The sequence below is a fragment of the Rhinolophus sinicus genome, linkage group LG16 (assembly GCF_036562045.2).
Source record: "Rhinolophus sinicus isolate RSC01 linkage group LG16, ASM3656204v1, whole genome shotgun sequence".
Classification (NCBI taxonomy): domain Eukaryota; kingdom Metazoa; phylum Chordata; class Mammalia; order Chiroptera; family Rhinolophidae; genus Rhinolophus; species Rhinolophus sinicus.
Window position 1 is genome coordinate 23,880,009 of NC_133765.1, and position 23,394 is coordinate 23,903,402.

Consider the following 23,394-nt stretch of genomic DNA (forward strand, 5'->3'; position numbering starts at 1 on the left):
TCCCGTGACATGAAAAAAGACAAAGGCCATAGACATAGAGAGGGTGTGAACCCATCTGTGTAAAAACCCCAAACCGCCGATCAACCTCTATATTTGTTACATGCGCAGATGCAGCTAAATGCCGTTTCGGAGGCCTTCAGACAAGGCCTGTCGCGTAGGTTACAGTAACAAACCCAGGTCCATCTCCTGGTGTCGCTGTGCGTTTATAGCTGCTACCACGCTGCCACCCTGGGGCAAGGTCACTGGGCTCTCTGCATTGTTGTTCCAACAACCTACACATCTATGACTTCAAATCCAAAAGTTTAAGAGAAAAAAAAAAATCAAAGCTGTCAGGGCAGTGAAACTATCCTGTGTGATCCTGTCATAGTCGATACCGGTCATTCTATTTGTCAAACCCTGTAGAACGTACAACATCAAGAGTGAGCCCTCATGTAAACCACAGACTTTGGTTAATAGTAATATATTAATATTGGCTCTTCCATTGAAATAAATGTCACCTTTACACCTTAACAGTGGTCACCTTTGAGGACAGAGGGACATGGGAGGCGGGGAGGGGAGGAGACACCTTTGTTCATTCTATATTCTTCTATATTGTTTCCATTTTTCAAAGGAAGACAACTTTGCAGGGTTGCCTACCAGTAGCTCTAAGACAATCACAACAGTAAAACACTTCACAACAAAGCATCCTTTGAATATATGGCCATGGCTTTATGTTGATGGCATCAGTGTTACTATTCCTACTGGCCTTCAGCATGTGGGGGCTTGTAGCTTGGGGAGCGTCTGGCTACCGCCCCTTATCCTTGGATGGACTGCCCTGGTTGCTGGATGGCGGGGTGCCCCAGCAGAAAGCATGGGGCTGGGCTCTTGTCACTACTGCTACTGTCTCTCCTTCCTGCAGGCCCCGCTGGGCTCCCCGAGGTACAGCCCCATCCATTTGGGGGCTGACATCTTTATGATGGCAGACAGGGAGATGCCGGGCCGACTGGCAGCCTCCCGTCACCAGCCCATTATGCGGCCCCTCCTTGCGTTATGTACAAGCCTGACTGCATCATATATTAGGCGGTGGGGTCAGCAGCACGTAGCCTGGCACATTTAGTGAAAGACAAATAAATTAAACCTCCCGCCGGCCTTCCAAGGAAACGGAAAGCACAGTGACGCAGCCATCAGGGCAGACATTGATCATTCTCGTTGCTGCTTCGGATTCTGAATATTAGCATCGTGTTGGTGAAGTAATGATGGACAGTGGGCAGAGTGACAGATGGCCTCAGACTTTCCAGGGAAAGTATACGTCATCTCTTACAGCTACGGGACCACAGGGATTGGAGAGGATGAAAGACCAGCGTAAACCAGCCTTGCAGACTCTAGCTTCGGCAACGAAAACTCCCCTGGATGGTGGACTGTAATAATAATAATTACAATGCCAGAGCTTTACATAATATATTCATATTAAATCATGTAAGCCTCACAAGAACCCCAGGATGTAGGCACTAGCATTACCCCCACTTTACAGATGAGGACACTGAGTCTCAGAGGTCAAGAGAGTCACTGAGATCGCGCAGGAGAACCAGGATGGAACACAGGTCAGGCTGGTCCCAGAGCCCACGCCTTTAGCCGTGATTCTGAGCTCTCCTACCTCTATTCTGCTTCGTAGGATGACCTTCCAGGTGGAAGAATGGAGATTGAAGATGGGACGGAGATTGGAGGACTGGATGGGAATTACACGGAGCTGAGGATGAGCTGTTAGGAGTGAGGTGGAGAGCCAGGCACCCGAAATGCACCCAAGGACTGGGCCAGCTGAGCGGCCCCGCAGAGGAGAAGGGCAGGGCTTTGGAGGCAGACAGGCACTGATTCCAACCTTGGCTCTACCACATGCTGCTGTTTGACCTTGGCAATGTTACACCACTCTCTCAGCCTCAGCACAGAAAGAGGATTCCTTCCCCACCTACCTGTCAGGCTGTGGAGAATTAAAAGAAAGAACAGGTCAAGTGGCCACCAGCCCTGGGAGAACATGGAGACACCGAGAGATTGTGTTCATGGAGGTCATTCCTGAGGAAAGTCTTGTGTGTGATTTTACCCTCACATAGCCAAGAGGCCCTGAGACAAAACAATTGTTTCCTGCTACCAAGAAGGCACCAAGTTCATCCTTGATTTTCTCTTTCATAAAGAGGATACTTAGGGGGCATCGGAGGATCGTGGGGTCACTGGTATAAAAGCAGAGGCCAAAATCCCAGGGGAACCCTCTCACCACCTCAGGAGGGAGCCAGAAAGCACTGGCTGGGAGCAACATCATCACATAGAATAGCCAGAATTGACCACATGCCTGGCGCTGGGCTAAGCCCTTGACCTACAGCGTCTCAGCTCACCTGCACAGCACACCTGGAAGTCACTCCTCTTTCCAGCACCATTTTACAGGCTAGAACACCAAGCCTCCAAAAGCGTCAGTTACTTGTGTAAGGTCACTGTGGCAAAATATGACCACACCGATGTCTCCCAACCGACATGTGCTAGAACTTTGTCATTCCCCCATCCAGGGATGAAGTATGAATCCCCTGGCCTCGGACGCTGTGACACCCTTAGAACCAATAGAACGTGGCAGAAGTGATGCTGTGTGATACCTGAGACCAGCTCAGAAAAGGTGATGCAGCTGCCGTGTTGGTTGCTGCACACTTGCCCTTGGAGCCCTGAAGCCGCCCTCTGTGAGGAAGCCCACACAAAGAGACCTGGGACCACACAAAGAGAGGGAGATGCCCAGCCAGTCCCAGCCTGCTCCCGCCCCCACGGTTTCAAACCCAGCCACCACGTGACTGCAATTACGTGAGCGACCTCAAGCCAGGACTGCCCCGCTGAGCGCTTCCAAACCACAGACCCACGGAAGCCTCAGGAGAGAGTGATGGTTGTCTAAACTCCCGAGGTGGGGGCTGACTGGTTACACAGCACAATAACCTGACTAGTCACAGCGCTAACAAGTGTTGGAACGCTCACGTTAGTTGGAGCTCAGGTCTGTGTCACTCCCGGCTGCGCTGACCACTCCCCTGCACTGTCCAGGGCCCTCGGGACTTCCTGCTAAGCTGCAGACAGAGCACCTGAGTGAGCATCCCGACGTGGTTGCTGCTTCTGAACCTGCCTGTCATCAGCACATACTTCATCGTGTGCCCTTGCCAGGGAGCCCTACCTCGTAGGGGCTGGGGTGCTTTTCCACCCACGGTATGGGTCTCATGGTCCCACCCAGCCCACCTCAGGGGCGAACTGGAACACCAACAGAGACAACGGACAACAAAAGTGTTAGGTCTCTGAATGTGAGGTCTCAGAGACCTTGACTGACAGACAGAGCCAAGTCTGCAAGAAAACAACAAAATATCTGTTGCCTGCATCTGCAGACAGAGCCAAAGTTGCGATAACAGAAAAACGCCACAAAACAGCTACTGGCTTCTGGGCAGTCAGCATTTTCTGTTCAAACAATGCTACCCTGTCAGCCCAGCCCGTATGTAACCCTCCTCCCCCCCTCCCTTGGAACCGCAATGTCCTCTAGATTCAGCCTGGGGTGTAGCCATCTTTTGCTCAACCCAATAGACTTTTCCTTCTTACAACAAAACTTTCTTAACTTGCCTGACCATGCGGGCTCCTTTATCGGCCGACCTATCAAAAAGTGCTTTGCCGAGTGAATTACAGCTGGCTGAATGCGTCCCATGTGGCAGGTATTATGCATCCTTTATCTGATTATATTATGACTGTAGAAGGGAGAGGGGTCATTATCACGTGACAGACATGGAAGCTGAGGTCCAGGGAGGGAAAACCCCTTACACAGGTCAAATCACAGAGCCCGCAAGTGGGGGAGTCTGGATTCAAAGCCAGCTCTGTCGAATTGCAAGGCCCCAGTTTTCCCTCCTCCCTCACACTCTCCTTATCAAGATGGCAGCATTCGCTTGCTGCCATTTGAAACATATGGGTGCCAGATAATTATTGCAAGGGTCACTTTTTGCCAAAGGAAAAAATAAAACACCTGAGGTTGTAGGAACAGTTGTCAGATGGCGCCTGAGGGATAGCTCGGGCCATGAGCCTTGGTTAATAGCAAACCAACCATGATGTCAAATCACCCAGGGTTTTCTGCCTGCCACGTGGAACCAGCCCCCAGAGGCCCCGCCTATGGCCTTCCCAAGGGACATGTTCCCCGCAGCGAGCCTGAGAGACAGGAAGGGGGTGCAGACACAGTGCAGAAGGAGGGAGGACAGAGGCTTCTCTGCCACCATAAGAATGCATTTCCTAAGATCCAAAAGCCAGCTGTGCCCGACATCTTCAAACAAGCGTCTTTACAAAGAACCAGCTTGGCCAGGCGCCTCCTGGTCTATCCATGGGAGGTAGCCCAGAGTTGGAGCTGTTAGCATCGCAGCCGTGCGTGGGCCCCCAGACAGCTCCAGCCCCCCTTTCTCCCTCATACGTGAGGTTCAGACGAGCGCCATAACTTGGCTGAGGTCACACACAGCTAATAAGAAGCCAAGCTGAGATCTGAACCCAGGACGGGTTGACTCTCAAACACCCATGTCCTTTCCCTGCCACATCCCGAGGGCAGGGGACCCCAAGGGGCAGGCGTCCCCCTGACTCTGAGGCTGCCCAAGGCTACCTCAGACGGCAGGGTGATCCAGAAGCCCCTGCAGGCAGCCAGCCAGCTGCCTAGAGGGACGGGGCCAAAAAGCCTCCTGGGATAAAAGACACCATGTCATCGGGGCGGAAGTTACTGAGAGGGGGTGGGGGAATGCTGTGGCAGCAGAGTCCTGCAGGAGACTTCAGGAGCAATGGGGTGTGACCCCCAAAGGAGGAGGCTCAGACGGACCCCAAAGAGTCGTGCTGGGGCTGTGATGCGGTGCTGACGGCTGGGTGGGCAGCAGCTGAACTGTCGGGGACCCTAAGCCTGCTGGGATCATGCGTGACCCCGTCAGCGTGGGGCCACCCCACATGTGCTCGGTGGCCTTGAATGGGAAAAAGAAGGACTGCTGCCCTTTTAAAGCAGAAAAAGAAGGAAGAAAGTTTTCGGAAGAGAAGGAGGAAGTGACAGCTCTCACCGTGGGCGGGGAAAGGACGACCCTGGAAAGGAAAATAATTCCTTCCAGGTCAGTGGCCTCGAGCTCATCATCGCATCTGCTGCCTCGTCCCTCTTCAGGCTGACCCAAGACACTAGGCATCGATGCTTCACACCCTGAGAGGCAGGCGGGGGTGGGGGGTGGGGGGAGGCCATCAGCCAGCTGGGTCTGGGGCTGCTGCACAGGGCGTGGAACCCGTGATAAGGATGGATTTGCTCTGTGTCCTGGTTCCGGGCACACAGCTCCTAAAACTCTTGGAATCTCCAAAAGTGATGAGTGTCTTCTGTATGCTAGGAGGTGATGGGCGGCTGTGGGAGGTCAGAGACAGCTTCAGGACAGGGGCTGGTGGCCAGAAAGAGCAAAGCATGATGAGAGGGGTTGGAACTTTCATCCTCACCGGGGAGGGGAGAGAGGCTGAAGACTGAATGAATCACCGATGGTCAATGATATAATCAATCCTGTCTATAGAATGAAACCGCAGCGAATAACCCTCAGTGCCAGAATTTGGAGAGCTTCTGAGTGGTGAACACACCCAGGTGCTGGGAGGGTGGTGTGCCCAGCGACGGCCTGGAAGCCCCTCTCCTCCCCCCATACCTCGCCCTCTGCATGTTTTCCATTTGGCTGTTCCTGAGTTGTATCCTTCATAATAAACCAGTAATAGTAAGTAAAACACTTCCCTGAGTTTTGTGAGCTGTTGTAGCAAATTATTAAACCTGAGGAGAGGGTTATGGAACGCCCCCGACTTTGTAACAAGTTGGTGAGAAGTATGGGTGGCCCAGGACTCGTGACTGGCATCTGAAACGGGGGCCGTCTCGTGGGACCGAGCCCTTCACTCGTGGGGTCTGCACTCACTCCAGGGAGTGTCAGAATTGGATTGACTTGTAGCACTCAGTTGGTGTCTGGAGAATCAGAGAACTGGTTGGTGTAAGGAAAAAATTCGATGTCAGAAATAATGTGAGTAAAAACAGTTCAGCGCATCTCAGGGCAAAAGTGGCATCACCAGCCCTCTTGGAGCCGGTAAGGACAGTGGCAGCAGCACATGGAGCCTTGGGGACAGGAGGTCCTGGAGGCTGGGCTGGGAGCACCGGCAGACTTGGATCCCAGTGGCTTGGATCCCACCTCTGGCTTTAGTTGTGTGCTCTGGGGGGTGTGGACAAACCTCGCCGGCAGGCCTCAGTTTCCTGCTATGTAAAATGGGCATCATAACAGTTCTCACCACTCCCCCCAGGCTATCCTACAGCTGTGCAGGGACATCATGGTGTCTGCAAACACTCAGCACAGGGCCCAGGAAAACAAGTGAATTCTCCAGCAGGGAATGACCCAAATGGCCCATGGCAAAGTCCAGGGCAGTGGAGCAACCTTTGCAGGGAGACTGGCCGAGGTTCTAAACCTCACCCGGAAACATACCAGCTGTGTGATCTCAGGTATATCACACACCTTCTCTGAGCCTCTGTTTTCGAATCTATAAAACTGAGAAGAATGAACGTGAACACTTACAAAGTACCCCCCACACACACACACACACCAAGAGCCACGTCCTGTGCTCCACAGTTTTGGCCTTGACTCATTTAATCCTCACAGCAAGCCTACAACGTAGGCACGCTCATCAGCCCCATTTTACAGAGGAGGAAACTGAGGCTCAGGATTCACACCCAGCAGGTCGTGTCCTCACTCTCGCCCAAGGGACAGTTCTTCCTCACCACATTATTGCATGAATCTAATCAGATCCAAAAGCAGAGTAGAAGGGCAAACGCCTTTGAAACCATCAAAAGCTAAACCAATATCAGTGGTTATTGTTGTTATTATTGCTATAACATTTCAAAAACCCTGAGTCCAGTTATAAGGCCCCAAATCTCCCCACAGGGACTGATACTGGCTTTTAAAAATAGGATCAAGGCTCTCAATATAAGTTAAGGAAACCAGGCGCCCTGGGAGGAGAGCATCATTTTAATAATAATAAAAAAAGAAATCCTGATTAATGGAAATGATTCTTAATATATTTCAAAATGATCTGTTATGACACAAAGCAAAGACATGTATATACGACTTTGAAATTCTTAATAGCTGGTTTTAGAGCAACCTATTATGAAATCTTCCAAAGCAGAATATATAGTAAGTAAATCATCAGGCAGCCTTCCCAGGCAGACTGACGGCAGCTCCTCTTAAAATAATTTATACTCTGGGGTAGGGGGAGGCTGGGAGAAATTACTGCCATAATCATGTATTAATAAAATATTTATAAATGTGACTTCTTCTTTTATCGTTACAGGCAGCGACAGGTATGGGTCAGGTCCCTGAGCCCACATCAGAGGGGATGTCTCAGGTGCCCCCGGAGGGGGAACTCAGGCATCAAATGTCTCTGGTGATGTCAACAAGCTGGGGGGGGGGGGGTGTTAGCCTCTGCTGTATCACACCAGAGGCAGAGAAGGTTCAAGTGTGACAATGGAAATCGGAAGACAGGTCCCACCCGTCTGCAACACTCTCTCTTCCTAGACCTTGCGGAGTGCTGGGAGGGAGCAGGTCTATTTGAACTGAGTGTAGTCGAGAGGCAAGTGACTAGGCCACCTGGGGAGAGTGACCCAACCCAGGCTCCACAACTCAATGGCCGAGCTGCCTTCTGCTGAGGGGTTGCCTTGAGCTAGATGCTACTGATGACCTGTCCACCACCCCTTGCCCTGGCCATGCCACAGGTGCCACCCCGCATAGGTCCCTGACCTGTCATGCAGGTACCTGTCTGTATCCCTGCTTTTCTCTGGCTGCAGGAATATGCTCAGCTTACACGTGGGGCAGGCCCGAGGTGCACCTTCAACCAGGAAGAAGCAGGAGCTGATGGGTAAATATCCCAGCTTCCTCTCCTCTCAGGTATGTTCTTCAGAATCTCCAAGAGGTCCCCAGAGGGAGCTTGCTTATTAAGGCATCCAGCATCCTTCGCGTTCCATTCCCTGTCTCACTTCGCCCACTCCCTTATCGTGTCTCCTGGGAACCCCTCTCCAAAAAAAAGCTACATGCACCCAAGTCTTTGTCTCAGGGTCTGTACCCAGCCTAATTCAGCTTCCTCTTCTTTATCCCATTTAATCCTCACATGAACCCCATTCTTAGTCCATTGAAAGAGGGGACCACTAAACCTCAGAAAAGTTTGAGTTTGAACTCAAATCTGGCTCTCTCAAGAGCCCACACCCTGCAGTTTACTGCACCTAGATCTTCTGAGTCTCAGTTTTCCATTCTGTAAAATAGGTTTGCTTCCTTCCACACACACCAACCTATAGAGGTCCACACCCCACTCTTGAACCTTCACACCTTCCCTGGTCTAAACTGTGCCATGACAACTACCCCACTCGCAGTCAGCTGATAAAGCTGGCTAATGGTTTCAAGTCTAGACGTCGCGTCTCTCCAAATGGGATGACAAACTCACAAGGAGGGACCTTACCTTTCATTTGAATACAATATCATTTGAATACCTTGTAATTTTCACATGTCCCCCAATATTATTCCTATATATACGTTTTTTTCATCTAGTTGAAATGTGAAAACTAGTCTTAGTTTGCGGGCTGTAAAATGGCAGGCAGCAGGCTGGATTGAGTCCATAATACAAAGCACCACAAGCTCTCTGAAGACAGGAACCACACAGCTGATGCCCCTGACTCAGAAAGAAGCTCCCCAGGACCTTTTACAGTGCCCAAAGAGAAAGCAGAAGAGACTGGATTAGCGACGTGAGAAGCCTTGAAGGCCGAGCCAGCAGGCAGAGGAGAGCCTCAGGAGGATTCTAAGCAGGGGGATGGCACAATAGGTTGATGTTTTAGAAAGAAGTCCAATGGTCACAGTGAGGATAGACAGAAGGAAGAGTGAAGGCATCAGCAATCAGGCTACTGGAGTCCAAGCAAAAAAAAAAAAGACCAAAACCTAATTTAAAATAATAGTACACATAGAGAAGCCAGGACAAAAATGCTATCACAGAGAGTCTCTCCAGGGTCAGGGGAATGATTGGGTAGGGAAGGGTGGGGGGAAGAGGGATGACCAGAGCCACTTGGGAGACCAGGCTGAAGTAGGGACAATCAACAAACAGACAACTAAGGAGAGGGGCAGACTCAGGAGGAGAATAGCGGGGTCACCTTTCGCACAGATGGTGGGAGTGCCTCCAAGACATCCAGATGGAAACGCATTACCTTTATTGCATGGACCACACCTTCTCTCACATGTCCTAGAGCTTCTCTGCTCAGTACGGCAGCCAATGGCTACGTATGGCGATTTAAATTGATGTTCATTAAAATTTAATGCAATTAAAATTCCATGTCTCCACCCTGCTAGCTACCTGTCAGGTGCTCAGTAGCGGCGATCGTACTCGACAGCATGGGTAAAGAGCATCCTCATCATCACAGAAAGTTCTATTAGGCAGTGTTGGTCTAGAAGGTTTGCTTGAAAAACCCAGCCCTGTTTCCTTCTCTCCACGCCTGGTTCGGCAGGATCCCAAAGAGCCGTTCCAGACACACAGACGATGGCATTGGCCCTGTCCTGCCTCGTTGAGAGACGGACTTTGCCAGGCACCTGCCAATGCAGACAGCTGGCAGCCCAGGTGAGCTGGGCAGGACGGACGTACCTTTGCAGGCCCCTGCCGCGCCCAGGTGGTAGATGGCTGCCAGTACCCGCCAAATGGCTCGCTGCTCACTCTCCGAAATGCCCAACGTCTGCATGGCTTCCTGCAGCTGGGTGAAGGCGGCCGCCTTCCTCTGCTTGTCTTCAGGCTGAGAGCAGAGGGAGAGAAGAAGGAAAAAAGGCCATCACGGTGGAGAACTTGCGAACTCACAAGGCGAAGCAGAGCTCCGTCTCGGGGGGAAATGTGTGGCCACTTTATGACCACAGCAAATGATCCCACAATCAAGCCGAGTCCTGTTGACACACAGAACTCAGACTGCTGGGGAAGTGATGAAAATCATTTCTGTCTGACTTTGGAAGACAGTGTAATTTTTATTTTGCATTCAGTGGATTTGTGGAGGCTCTGCTCTGTGCCGGGTTCTGAGAATGCAAAGACGAACGAAACTCAGAATTTGACTTTGAGGACCTTTCAAGGTAGAGGTGGAAAGAGACATAAAAGCAACTAATGGTGAAACAGGCCTAACTGGTAGGATAAGGGTATAGGTAGGGAACTACAGGAAATCAGAGGCAGGAATGCACTAATTAATCCCACCCAAAAGAATACAAGAGAATGACATAGAAGATGAGACAAAATTATAATTGCAGTATGAAAGATAACAGGCAGCGTTGACCAATTTAATGTAACAAAGGTCCTGATGATAAGTAGAGGGAACAACATGAACAAAGGAGACCTTTAGAGACAATAGGTGGTCAAGTAAATATGAACAGGAATTTTTTTTGGTAGGGCAGACAGAGAAGGGGAGGAGATAAGCACGAGAAGCTTGCAGATGCCAATTGTGAAGGCCTCACACACGTTATTAAAGAGAATGAGCTTTAAACTCCAGCCACGATTGGTACACCTGTCTACATTGCTGCACACGTGGCAGACATCACTAATCGACTACGATCCCACAGCAAGCCAGCGAGTCCAGATTTTTTCTAGACATCACCCCTTGCAGCTGCCACCAACAGATCTGCCTCAGCAACTGAGAGGGAACATGTTTGCCACCTCTGGTGCAAGCAATGGGAAGCTGCCAAGGATTTTTAAGCAGGAGGAAGAAGAAAATGACACCATTAGATGTTTATGGGTTGTAAGGTATTGTTTTTCTTTTTTTAGATTTATGATTCCAATTATATTTGATTGAATATTGAAATTAGTCTGAAACTCCTGCACACACACCATCTGGCCAAGGAGACTCAGCCCAGAAGCCTGCTGGGTTGAGAGGAAGTGAGCCGGGGACAAGAATTTTTTGTCAATAATCCACCAGCAGATAATGAGAAAGGGATCTGCACTTGAGCTGCTTACAGAGCCTGGGTGATAAACTGTAGGCTGCTAAAGCTGGTAGGTCCTTGAATTTTGTGGTATCCAGTGCCCAGAGAGGGGACAATGTTTGCCTAAGGTCACACAGCAGATTAATATCAGACACAGGACTAGAATCAGGCTTTTCTGACCCCCAGTCCAGGCCACTTGTCCCCTCCATTCAAGCCACTTCTGCTAACTGGGGAAGAGTCCTGCAAGGATCATTGACCAATTGGGATGGCGTCAAAGCAGGCAGTGACATTGAGAGATTCGCTGTGGAAACACTCAATTAATAGCAAAAGCATGTTCCACTGATCCATCATATTTCTGGGCCACCACAGGACCACAAAATCCCTAGCAACCAGGAGCTCAACCTAGCAACTGCAGCTGCTCCATTGGAGCAAACGGAGGGAAGGAAGGCATCTTACCAACATGGTTATTTATGAGATTTCAAAGTAGCAGAGAAAGGACACGAAAAGGACAGCGGCAACACATTTATTATGGCTCCCACTGTCAGCCCTGAGTATTTGACTTTAAATTACAGGCAGACTCTATCATCTGCCTCTTAGCTCATGTGAACAGAAGAATGAGCAAACTTCCGTTAAAGCGAATTTGCTTCTTTTTCTCTCCCTCCCCACCCCAAGTCTTTGTAGCAACATAAAACATGGAAGAACACCTCTATATGCTTCTGACCCAAAACAATTAGGATCAGGACGGTGTTCACTTAAATTTCTAAAGAGCCAAACACCTCTGCATAATGTTCTGATAAAAGCCATGCCTGCATTAAAATGGTGACAATAGAAATCGGTCAAATTAGTGGAATAAGTCAGCTCAGAGCCCAAATGCCTATCCATCAGAGAATGGATGAACAGGGAGGTATAGGCAGGGAACGTGAGGGAGTACTATGCAGCAATGAAAAAGAACAAGCCGCTGACACACGCAACCACATGCACGAATCCCACAGACCCAGTGTGACTCAGAGATGCCAGAACAAAAGACGACACGCTGTGTGATTCCATCCATGTGAAGTTCAAGCGTGAGCAAAACCGACCTTGGGTAAGAGAAGTCAGGATAGAGACTCAGTGGTGGGACGGATGCCCCTGGTGAGGAGGGGCCTCCAGGGAGCCTTCATCTGAACGAGGAATGTTCTAGATCTTGAGTTGTGACATGTTCGCAGGGGTGCTTAAGAACACAATCGTTATCGAGTTGTACACTTAAAATCAGAGTACTTTATACACTTTACTGTATGTCTCGCCTCGACTAAAAAAAAAGTTAATGTAAAAATAGTCAAGTCACAAGATGCCCAGGGTTTGTCTGATGCAGTCAAAGACTCAAGGTCAACCAAAGACTGCAGGTAATTCAGTGGAAAAAAAAAATGAAATCCAAAATGCCAAAATGTTCTGTCTACATGAAACCGGGCTGCGTTGAGATCACCCAGGAGGCTCCAATGTTGCAGAGAGACCAGGGTTGGATTTGGGGTCAGACAGAACAGACGTTCTCTCAATTCTGCGTTCCCAGTGGTGTGGGTTTGCACGAATCTCTTGTCCTCACACGGAGGCTCAGTTTCTGCTTCTGTAGAATGGGAATAACAGCCTCCCCTCCTCCTAGGGCTGCTGTGAGGAGTAAATGAGTTGATGTGTATAAAGTGCCTGGTACACAGTGGTGCTCCATAAAGGCTGGTCTCCACGCACCGCTGCATCTCTCCTGCCGTGCCGTAGCCGGGCTGTCGGGCCTTCCAGGGACACGTTCCCCACTGTGGCCCAAGTGCATGCCCAGCTCTCCAGGATAAGTGAATCAGGCATGCCCTCCTTGAGAGGCATCCAGTCCAATGAGGAAACCGCTGTACAGACAGTGACAGCACAGAGTGAGCGCTGGGAGCTAGGAGACGTGGGAAGGGCAAGGAGCTGACGGAGAGGGTCTGAAGCTTCTTGGAAGAAGTGATGTATGAAACAAACATAATAAGCAAGGCAAAGTGGGTGCTGGGGAGGCAGGGAGGGTCTCCAAGCAGAAGGGCGCAGGGCAGGGGAATACGGTATGTGGGGTGCCAAGGCCCAGTGAAGGGCAGTGCATGGCCACAGTCTACATACTGTGGGGTACATGGCTATGGAGGCTTCCCTGGCCACGGGAACTGGCATCTGGGCGTCCTCCCTCCAGGTGATAAGCACAGTGGGGGGGCCTCGGGTAGGCCTAGGGCTGACTAGGCTTCATGGGGATGTAAACCAAACCTCCAGGGCCAGGCAGGCTCCCCAGTGTCTCCACAACCAACCACCCCAGGGAATTACAACCCCTCCTCCCCTTCGTCCTAGAACTGGCTCTAGGAGGAAAATGCTGTGCACTGATTTGATTCATTTGCAAAAGAAACATTGGTGCCTGCACAGCTAGGTGAACCTCATAGGGCTATGGGGAGGACAGGACAGATGTCATCCAGAGCCAGGGTCTCCCCATTCCCAAGTGACTATGCCCCATGCTCTACACTGACCAATCCACGTCCTCTCTGGGCACTGGAGTCCATTTAAAGAGGGAGGAAAGAAAGCGTTAATTGAGCACCTACTATGCTGTACTAGGTGCTTTTACCCTATAAGGCAGGCGTGGGTCTCTCCAATTGACAGAGGAGGAAACCGAGGCTCAGAGAGGGTTAGACACTTGTCCAAGGCCACCCAGTTGGAGAGGGGCAGAGTCACCATAACCAGATATTCTACTAAGTCTCCAGTCCTACGAAGCAGACCAAGGAGTTGGGTGTTGCTCTACCCATTCCACAGATGGAAAAACTGAGGCTGAGAGAAGATAAGTGACCCAAGCGTGCACAGTGAGTCATATCCCACAGCACATGGTCTTCAGTCGTGACACAGGACTGAAATGACAGTGAGAGGAATAAGCGTCAAATTTGGAGTCAGGCCAACCTGAATTCCAGATCTACCTCTGCCACTTAAAAGCTGTGTGCCCTTGGGCAAATAACTTCACCTCTCTGAGACTGAAAAACAGATATGCTAATAATCCTCAAAGGACCATAAGGAGAATTAAGTAAGAGAAAGCTCTTAGCAGAGCCCCCGCCCCCCCATACTTTCTGTTGGGAGACCATTCCTTGGCTGTTGATGCCTGGATGAAAAAAATAAGTGTGCCCCAGGCCAAAGCCTGGAATGCGACAACCAGAAGCAAACTGCTGGGAGGCAAGGACTCTTATTATTATTACCACTGCTGCTGGGCACTTTAAAAAAAAAAAAGAAATCAGGCTAGGTTGCAGAAAAATAAATTATAGAGAAGAAGAAAATAATATGAAAGCTTTGTGATTTCAAATGCGTCCTGGTGCCCTGGCAGACCTCAAATAAGCTCCATTTAAAAGGTGGAATGTGGCAGGCAGCCAGAGCGCACTGCAGGGGCCAGCAGGTGGAACGGGCAGCCAGTGAGTGGAGGTGGCCACTGAGGTCCTGCACCACCCCAAAGGTCTCAGTGCTTTCCCCTGAGCTCCTGCTCCCGCTCACTACCCCGTGCCCCACACTCCCATCCTCTGCTCTACAGCCACACTGCACTGTTTGCTATGCCCCCACCATGACCTTGGCATCAGGTGCTCAGTGTAGCAGGAAAACTGGCCTCACAGCACCTCCCTTCATTCTCAGTCAGTTTGTAGTCACCTCCTCCAGGCAGCTTTCCCTGATATGTCTCTACCCCGACAGGCCTACCCTCAGGCTATAAACACCTCTATTTCGGCACTTATCACTCTAGCTTGGAATGATACACTTCTGTGGCTGTGGCAGCCCCCACCCACCTCCAAAATGTGAGTCCTTTGACAACAGAGACCCAGCTGAGTTACCTCCGTGCCAATGCCTGGGATTTAATAAGGTCAATAAATATGCATTGATAAATGAATGTCTATGAGCCAGTTAGTATCCCCAAATAAGAGCCCCTGATGCTGGGGTAGTGTGTCCACTCACTGAGCCAGGCGCATGGCGCTACCAGTCCTGAGTTTGAGGACTCCAGATGCCCAGGCTGGCTGAGGGATGAGAGCTCCAAACCCTCTTCTCCCCTCTTCTCAGCCCTCTGCCATTCCCAGCAACTGCCCCAGCTCCCAGGACACAGGCAGTGGATCCCAAGACAGCATCAGCGCTTCAAAGCCACCCAGGGGTCAAGTAAAGTGTCAGGAACGCAGCTCTGCTCCCACGGTAGCAAAGTTTAAAATACTGAAAAGATGTGCTGTCAGCCAAGTCCTGGTGAGGGGGGCACGCCTATTCGTTATTCACTCAACAAAGCACTGTGTGTGCCTGGCTCAGTGCTAGGTCTTGTAGCAGTGAACAGGACACAGAAGACCCTCCATCCTCGCGAGGGCCTGAGAGGAGACAGACTGGAAGTAAACAAACAGTGTGATATGCGATGAGAGGTTGTTACCAAGATCATAAAAGAAGAGCATGACAGGAGGCCTCCCCTTGGACAGAAGGCTGGGAAGCCGGAGGTGGAAACGCTGGTACTGCGGTCCACAGATGGTCATTCGGAACTACAGAAAGGGTTTAGAAGCTTTTTGAAAATGGACAACATTAGGGAAATCATCAGGGAATCATGACTCTGCCGTGACTGTCTAGTCATTAAAAATATGGTCTGTGAACGAGTTAATGACATACAGCTTGTTATAAACTATATAAAATATTCATAGGAAAAACACTGAGAGGAAATCTGCAAAATGTTACCAGTGGAGGTCTCTGGATGGTGAAGTAACCGGTGACTGTTTTTTGGTTGTGGCAGTGTCTTGGTTTTTATTTTGTATGTATCTCTTTTTCTGACTTTTTTCACAGAAAGTATGTATTTAAAAAAAAAAAATCAATGTTTCATTAAAAATATAAACTAGAGGAGGAAAGAGATAAAGCCAGTAAGAGAAAAAACGTGGTGTGTATCACCAAGGATTGGAGTCTCATGGGCCATTGAGGCCTTGCCCCACACAACTGGTCCACTGCTGCCATCCAGCAGAATACTGAATAAATAACAGTAACAGTAATAATAAAAGCTGACATCGATCAAATTCCAGGCACTTTCCAAATAGTTAATGGGTTTTATCTCATTGAACTTGGGAGCAGGGAGAACTGGAACCATCCCAGTTTTACAACTGAGGAAACGTAGGCCCAGGGAAGTGAGGTCCCTTTGCTTGAGGCCACCTAAGTGCTGGTATTGGGATTTGAACCTGGGTGTGTCGGACTCCAGAACCCATTTCTTGACCACTGTCATCCTCAGCGAATTTTCAGGAGACGATAGAACCGATTGGTACAGATGAAATAGAAGCAGAACGAATCAGAGTCAGAGGGACTGGCTGGGAGGAAGAGGTGAATTTGGGCTGTAGAATTGCCAGAGAAAATGCAGGCCATCGAGTTCAATTTCCATTTCAGATAAACAATGGATGAAGTTTTAGTATCAGTACAATTCCTATACAATGCTGGCCTCAAAGCACCTGTCTAACGAGACTCTTAATCCAGACCATCTCATGCCACCTCCTCCAAGCAGCCTTCTCTGATCCAACTCCAGGTGTGCCCATTGCCAATATTTGGGACATACCTGTATACTGAAAATTGTTTGATGTGTTTCTGAAATTCAAATTTAACTGGGCATCCTGCCTTTTTCCAGCTTGATTGAGTTATAATTGACAAACAACAATTATATATATTATAGGGGTACAATGTGATGACTTGATATACGGAGACACTGTGAAATGACTACCACCATCTCGTCACATAGTCAGAATACCCTCACATAGTTACCAGTTGTGTGTGTGTGGCGAGGACACTTCAGATCTACTCTCCTAGGAAATTTCAAGGAGACAAACAATACAGTATTATCACCTACAGTCACCATGCTATACATTATTAGATCAGATATACGATGGATAAATTCTGGGTATCCTGCATTTGTATTTGCTGACTCTGGCAACTTTGAGAGCTGTACTTGGCAACTCCCATTCTTGGGGCGCATTTCCTGACGGCCTAATTCCCTTACGGAGACTGTACCTGGACTGCCCAGTCCCAGAAAGCTAGTCCAGGCTTGTGTCAAAGACCAAGAGTTTTCCGACTCTATTTTTGTTTTAGGGAACAGAAAACAGTCTCTCACCCCTGCCAGGTTTCAGAGCGAGAACAATGAAACACCCGACTAGCTGCCACAGATCCACTGATCTAAAATAACAACCCCCAAGCCATACAGGGGGGAAAAAAAGAAAATTACTTCAAACGCCTCCTTGACACGATTCACGCTGTGACCAGTTCCCATACGCAGACTGTGAATAAACAGGCCAGGCTGGCGAGAGCTCTCAGGGCCAGGCTTGGGCCCTTTGCCTCTTCAAAAACAACAGGAAAACCAACAACCCTCTTGCTGATTCAAATGGATCCACTTGGCCAAAACTCATTAAATGAACAAGAAAACCCAGTGCTGGGATAGCTTCTCACCCTTTGCCCAGGAGGTCAAGGTCTGAGCTCCTAACTCTCCGCCCCACCCCCGATCACGGGGAGAAAGGATCTGAAAGAAGAACACACTGCAGAGCCCACCCACCCCCCCAAATGAAGGGGACATAAAGAAGGAGAAGCATGGATTGATGAGCCCCTAGCATTTATACATGGGGAGCCGCCTCACCTCACTCCATCCCACCCCACCCACTGCAAAAACAGACTCTGCTGCAATGGTTCTCAAAGAGGGGTCCCTGGACCAGCAGCATCTGCAACACTGAGAATTTGTGAGAAATGCATATTCTCAGGCCCCACCCCAGACCTGCTGGATCAGCAACTGTGGATCGTACCCAGCAGAGTGTGTGTATAACAGCTTACAGAGGTATACTTGATGAAGAATAAAGGACTTGTCTTTACACCGTACAAATGCATAAGCTTTGACATATACACTTGTGAAACCATCAGCAAAATAAAGACAAGGGCCATATCCCTCACCCCCAAAAGCTCCCTTTTAGAATCGTTCTCTCCTCCTCCTGCCCCCACACAATCCCAGGCACCTAGTGACCCATTCTCTGTCCCTGTTTTCTAGACTTTCACATGCATGGGATCACACCATGTTCTCTCTTTCATCTGACATTTTTCACTCGTATAATTATTTTGAGAGTGATCGTGTTCTTGGATATATCACTAGTTCATTCATTTTTATTGCTGAAGAGTATATTATCTTTATGGATATTCCAAAATGTATTCTTCCATTCACCTGTTAATAGACATTTGGGTAGTTTCCAGGTTTGGGCTGTTAGAAATAAAACCGCTATGAACTTTCATGTGAAAGTTTTTGTATGGACATACACTATCACTCTTTGGCATAAATTCCCAGGAGTGGAATAGTGTGTCATATGGGAGGTGTATGTTTAACTTGATTAAGAAATAGTTTTTTCCAAAATGACTGTACTATTTTACATTCCCCCCAGCAGCATGTGAGAATTCCAGTTACTCCAAAGTCTCACCAGCACTTGGTTGATGAATCTTTTTTAATGTAGATAGCCTTGGGATTGTGGGCATGGCATTGTGGCTTTAGTTTGAATTTCTTTAACGACGAATGATGTTGGGCATATTTTCACGTGCTTGTTGCTATCCATATATCGTCTTCAGTGAAGTGTATGTTGAAATCTTTTGCCGATCATTTTTGTTGGGTTGTTTTACTTATGAATTTTGAAAGTCATTTATATATTCTGGATGCAAACACTTTAGCAGATATGTGATTTGCAAATATTCTCTCCCAGTCTGTGGCTTGTTTTTCATCATAACAGTGAATTTCAAAGAGCAGAAGTTCTTAATTTTAATAAAGTACAACTTCTCAATTTGTTCTCCTATGGACTTGGTGTCACATCTAAGAAATCGTTGCCCAATCTAAGGTTAGAGAAATTTTTCTCCTATTTTCTTCTAGAAATGTTATGGTTTTAAGTTTTATATTTAGGTCTATGACCCATTTTTTGTTAATTTTCATGAATGTGAGGTTATGAATTGAAATTCATTTTTTTGCATGAGGATATCCAATTATTCAAGCACCATTTGTTTCCCAGACATGCGTGTTTGGAAAGAGGTTTTGGGGTAGGAGTTATCTATGCCCTTTTACCTGGTGAACTCCTACTCATTCTTCAAAACCCAGGTCAAATGTCCCTTTGCTAGGAAGCCTTCCCTGTCCGAAGCCAAGAATTAGATTGGTGCAAAAGTAATTGCAGTGTAAAGGTTAAAAATAATTGCAAAAACCGCAATTACTTTTGCACCAACCTAATAGTTCTTTCGACTATCTTCTGGTCTGCACAGCATCCTGTGTAATCTTTGGCATATCCTTATCCCACATGATTGCATTAATTCCTATGCCTGTCTTCCCTGCTGGAGCTAAAATTCATGCATAGGGACCATAATCCCAGCACTTAGCACAAACCTACCACAGGTGTGTGTGTGCTGGGGGGAGGGGGGGGACTCAGAAAACAATTGTTAAACAAATGAATAAAAGAATAAATAAGTGAACAATTTGCTTCTGTCAATAATTGAATACTGTCTCTCAAGGTCCTATCTACATTACTCATCAGTAATATTTACTAAGAGTGCCGATTGATTGATTTAGGCCAAGCCCTGTGCTAAGTGCTTTACGCATATCATTTCATTTAATCCTCACAACAACCCCATGAGGCTGATAAAATTCCCGTCGTTGTTTTACCGAAGAGGATACAGATGTTCTGAGAGGTCAGGTTCTATGCCTGAGGTCGCATATTTAGTAAGTGTCAGAGCCGGGATTTGAACTCAGATAACATATCTCCATGTATACCACCTCTTGCTTCTTTATTTGTACCAGTCTCATTTCTCAATAAGTCCAGACCTGCCTCCCCCACATGACCAGCCCTTGCCAAATACGAACCCCAGTGGCAAAGGAGACAAGTCACAGGGGAAACATCTCTATCACCCTCCCATCCTGACCACAGGGTCACAGAGAACCACACACACCCTGGAAAGACCGCCCCCTTACCTTAGGCCAAGTGCCCATGCCAAAGGAGTTGTGTTCTGCCATCTGGTGCAGGTGCAGCTCTGTCCTGGAAGCAGAGAAGGGACAAGAAATAAGGGAGCCCTGTACTGACATGCCACTTTCACAGCAGACAGCCTCCACCACCTCCCAGCATTTATAAAGAGCTTTATGTAAACTATCTCACTTGATCCTGTAAGGTCAGCCAAGGTATTATTTCTACTGGACAGAAGAAGAAACAGAGGTTCAGAGTGGATGGCACGTAGCCAAAGTCACCCAACCCGTGAGCAGTACCAGGCAGCTGGAATTGGAGGCCAGGTTCCTACCCACTGGGTCCCTCTGCCTCTCTGCTCTGGTCAGAGCTAAGGCTGGGCCCCTGGAGAGCGGGTGCCCCTCGTCTCACTGCTCTCAGCTGTCCCCTCCCGGCCCAGCTGCTCACCTGAGATCCAGGTCCAGTCCCGCTAGCATCTGGGAGAAGACCTCGAAGTTGCCTTCCCCTTCTGGCTGCCATGCCACACGGCTCTTCTCCAAAAGCATCGTCTGCAAGGGGACAGGATGGGCACGTGATCAGCACTTGGGGTACATCTTCCCCCGGCCTGGTGCCTAGCTCCCTGGAGGCCCCGACAGAGTGCCCCACTTTGGCCCACCCTTTGAAGCAACACCTCAAGTCCAAACTCCCCTGGACACCTTTGTATCCCAACTTACCAGCCCTTTGTCTCGCTATCCCAGAGTCCATCTAGGGGCTCGGCTAATGCAACAGACTCCTCCGACGAAGGTATCCACAGGGAGGGGAAATGACGTGGGGCCACCCTCCAACATATTCTTATTTCACAGAAGCCTTTAGTAACTTGACGCAAATGGGCACGAGTGAGGTTTAGGGCCAGGATGGAGAAGGGACTTATTTGGCACAGATGACTTTTCCTTGAGTCTGCGTATTGTACCAGCTCCACATACAAACAACACTTCTAATAACCTAATCTATTTTCTGTTCAAACAGAATGCTTGAGCGGGAAAGGGAGCAGCCCGGGTGCTTCTGGAGACGGGAACAAGCAAGTATGTGTTCCCCACACACTGACTGCCACAGAAGGCTGGTGAACCTGTTTCAGCTCGTGCTTCTAAGACCCCACTAATGAGGGGCTGAATTACATGTTTAGCCATGAATATTTCATCCCCGTGATATTCTGAGGTACAGGTGGGCCGGCTTGCTCTAGGAGAGGACTTTCTGGGGGGGACTGAGCGAGGTGGGCAGGAGCTGGCCATGGCTGGGGGAGCCGTGACCATTTAGACACATTCCAGGGTCCCTGCTGGAAGCATGGGCACTGAAGATGCCGTAGCCCCAAGGACACTCCTTTCCCATTCACCCAGAGGCCTCACCTGGAGCTGTGCAGCTGTCACTCGGCCGGTGGCATTGAAGTCCAGTGACATCCCCATGGTGAAGCGGGTGGCACTGTGGCTGTGGCCAGTGGACACGGAGCCAAAGGCCCGCAGGATGGTGAATGTGGCTCGAATCTTCTCCACTGTGGGTGGCATGCGGCAGGGTATCACCCGTGGCCCAGGTGCTACCACTCTCTCTTCTCCCAGGACCGCCTTCCTCACTGCCCCTTGCCCGGGGGCCAGACACCATCCTGGCCCCAGGACCCAGTGGGTTCCCTGCCACCTCCTCAACTCAACTCTAAACCACACATTTCAAAGCCAGGCTGGCCCTGTGCTGCAAGCAGGGGTGTAGGGGGAGCAAGACTGAGTTAAGATGGGGAGATACACAAACCTAGGATTGGTACATTCTGGGTAACAGGGGCTATTGCCCTAGTGTCTCCTGGGCCTGGTGGAGCCCAAGAGGAAGGCAAGACATTAATGTTCTCAGACCTGCTCTCAGGGAGTCCCCATCTCAGCAGGCTTGAAAAGCCCTTCAGTGTCCCCACAACTATTTATCAAGCACCCATTATGCGTCGGGTACTCTGCCAGTCACCTGGATGCCGCCTCCCCTGACTCCCACACTCTAACATACACTCACAGCAGAACTACATTTTAGGAAAGCAAAGACGGGCCCCTCTCCACACTGTATCCCCAGCCCCTAACACGGCCCAGGGGTGGAGCAGGTCATCAGTAAAGCACTGGAATCACCCCAGTGGAGAAGCAGCAGAGCACAGTGGTGAAGCGAGTTTGAATATGGGCTCTGCCCTTTGCTAGCTACCTGACGTGGGACAAATTAATTAACCTCCCTGTGGGTCAGGCACCGAGGGGATGACAACTGTCCCTATTTCGTAGGGTTGTTATGAGGGCTAAAAGATTTAAGAACGGCAAGTGCTTAGAACGGGCTCCAAATGTGGTGTGGATGGTATTCTATTTATTACAACAAGAAAAGCAATATTGCCTAGGCCAGGGATTCTCGGCAGGGAGAATGCAGCCCCCAACAGGGCAGAAAGTGATTCCTGGGGGTGGGGGCAATTTTACTTTCTTATGTATAGAGCACAGATATATATACGTGAATAGATCATGGTATGTTTATAGCACTAAAATTTCATGGTGGGGGGGATGATTAGGAGAGGAAATGTTTAAAGGCTCCTTAGAGGATTAACAATTGTCACCCCAATAAACTTTAATTAAAAAAAAAAAATTCCTTAGAGGAGCAGACGCTGGCCCAGGGGATACAGCTCTAGAGCCAGACTGCCTGGTTTGAATCTCAGCAGTGGGATGTATTCGCTGTGTGGACTTAGGCAAGCTAGTTAACTTCTCTGAGTCTTAATGTCCTCAGCTATAAAATGTAAATAACATCTACCTTATGGGGCTGTTTTAAATAATAAATAAGTTAATTTGCTTGGACTAGGACCCGGCACCTAAGTCCTCAGCCACTATTGGTTATGATCATTACCAATATTGTAATTACATCATTATTATAAACTGGCACTCTTTCTTTAAGGCCTAGCTCAAACATCATTTCCTCCAGGAAGCCCCTTTTCCCCTCCTCCATGCTCCTGCCACTTCTCCCCTATTCAGCTCTGCAAACACTGTGCAGAGCATTGAAGTTTCGCACTGACGCCCTTCTGGCTGTCAGCTCCTCAAGAGCCTAGGCCGTGCCCTTCTGTCTTTACTTATGGGTCCTCTGCACAGTTCAACAGGTTGTGCACTGCACAAGGACACCACAACCAAGGGGCACATCATTTGCATTGTGCCGTCATAGGTTTGCATACTTATCAGGATGATTTAGTTCCAAGAATGTCAGTGTAGGATGATCCACAGATGGCTGTGAAGGGCTTAAGAAAGGACTACCTTTTACTAACTAACACCAAGGTGTCCAATGGACTGGGGTAGCCCCGGCCAATAGCAAGCACAGGGTCTGCACATTTGCTCAGTGAATGCTAGCTGGATGGATATAAGGAAGAGCAGCCCTGTGCCCCTTTCCAACTCTCGCCACCTCCCCCCCACCCTCGCTACATGTCACCTGGAGACCACTGT

The 23,394-nt window shown here is 49.1% G+C and overlaps 1 protein-coding gene across 2 annotated transcripts in view; it reads right to left on the minus strand.

Annotated features, from left to right (window-relative positions):
* MYO18B (myosin XVIIIB) overlaps nucleotides 1–23,394 on the minus strand; it is a 242,799-nt gene that overhangs the window by 190,204 nt on the left and 29,201 nt on the right. For both annotated transcript variants that reach the window (XM_074321365.1, XM_074321364.1), the window contains 4 exons: nucleotides 21,316–21,458; nucleotides 20,381–20,481; nucleotides 19,948–20,011; nucleotides 9,670–9,814 (listed from right to left, as the gene is read on the minus strand). In XM_074321365.1, the coding sequence (XP_074177466.1) occupies nucleotides 9,670–9,814; nucleotides 19,948–20,011; nucleotides 20,381–20,481; nucleotides 21,316–21,458 (453 nt within the window). The remainder of the gene's footprint in view (nucleotides 1–9,669; nucleotides 9,815–19,947; nucleotides 20,012–20,380; nucleotides 20,482–21,315; nucleotides 21,459–23,394) is intronic.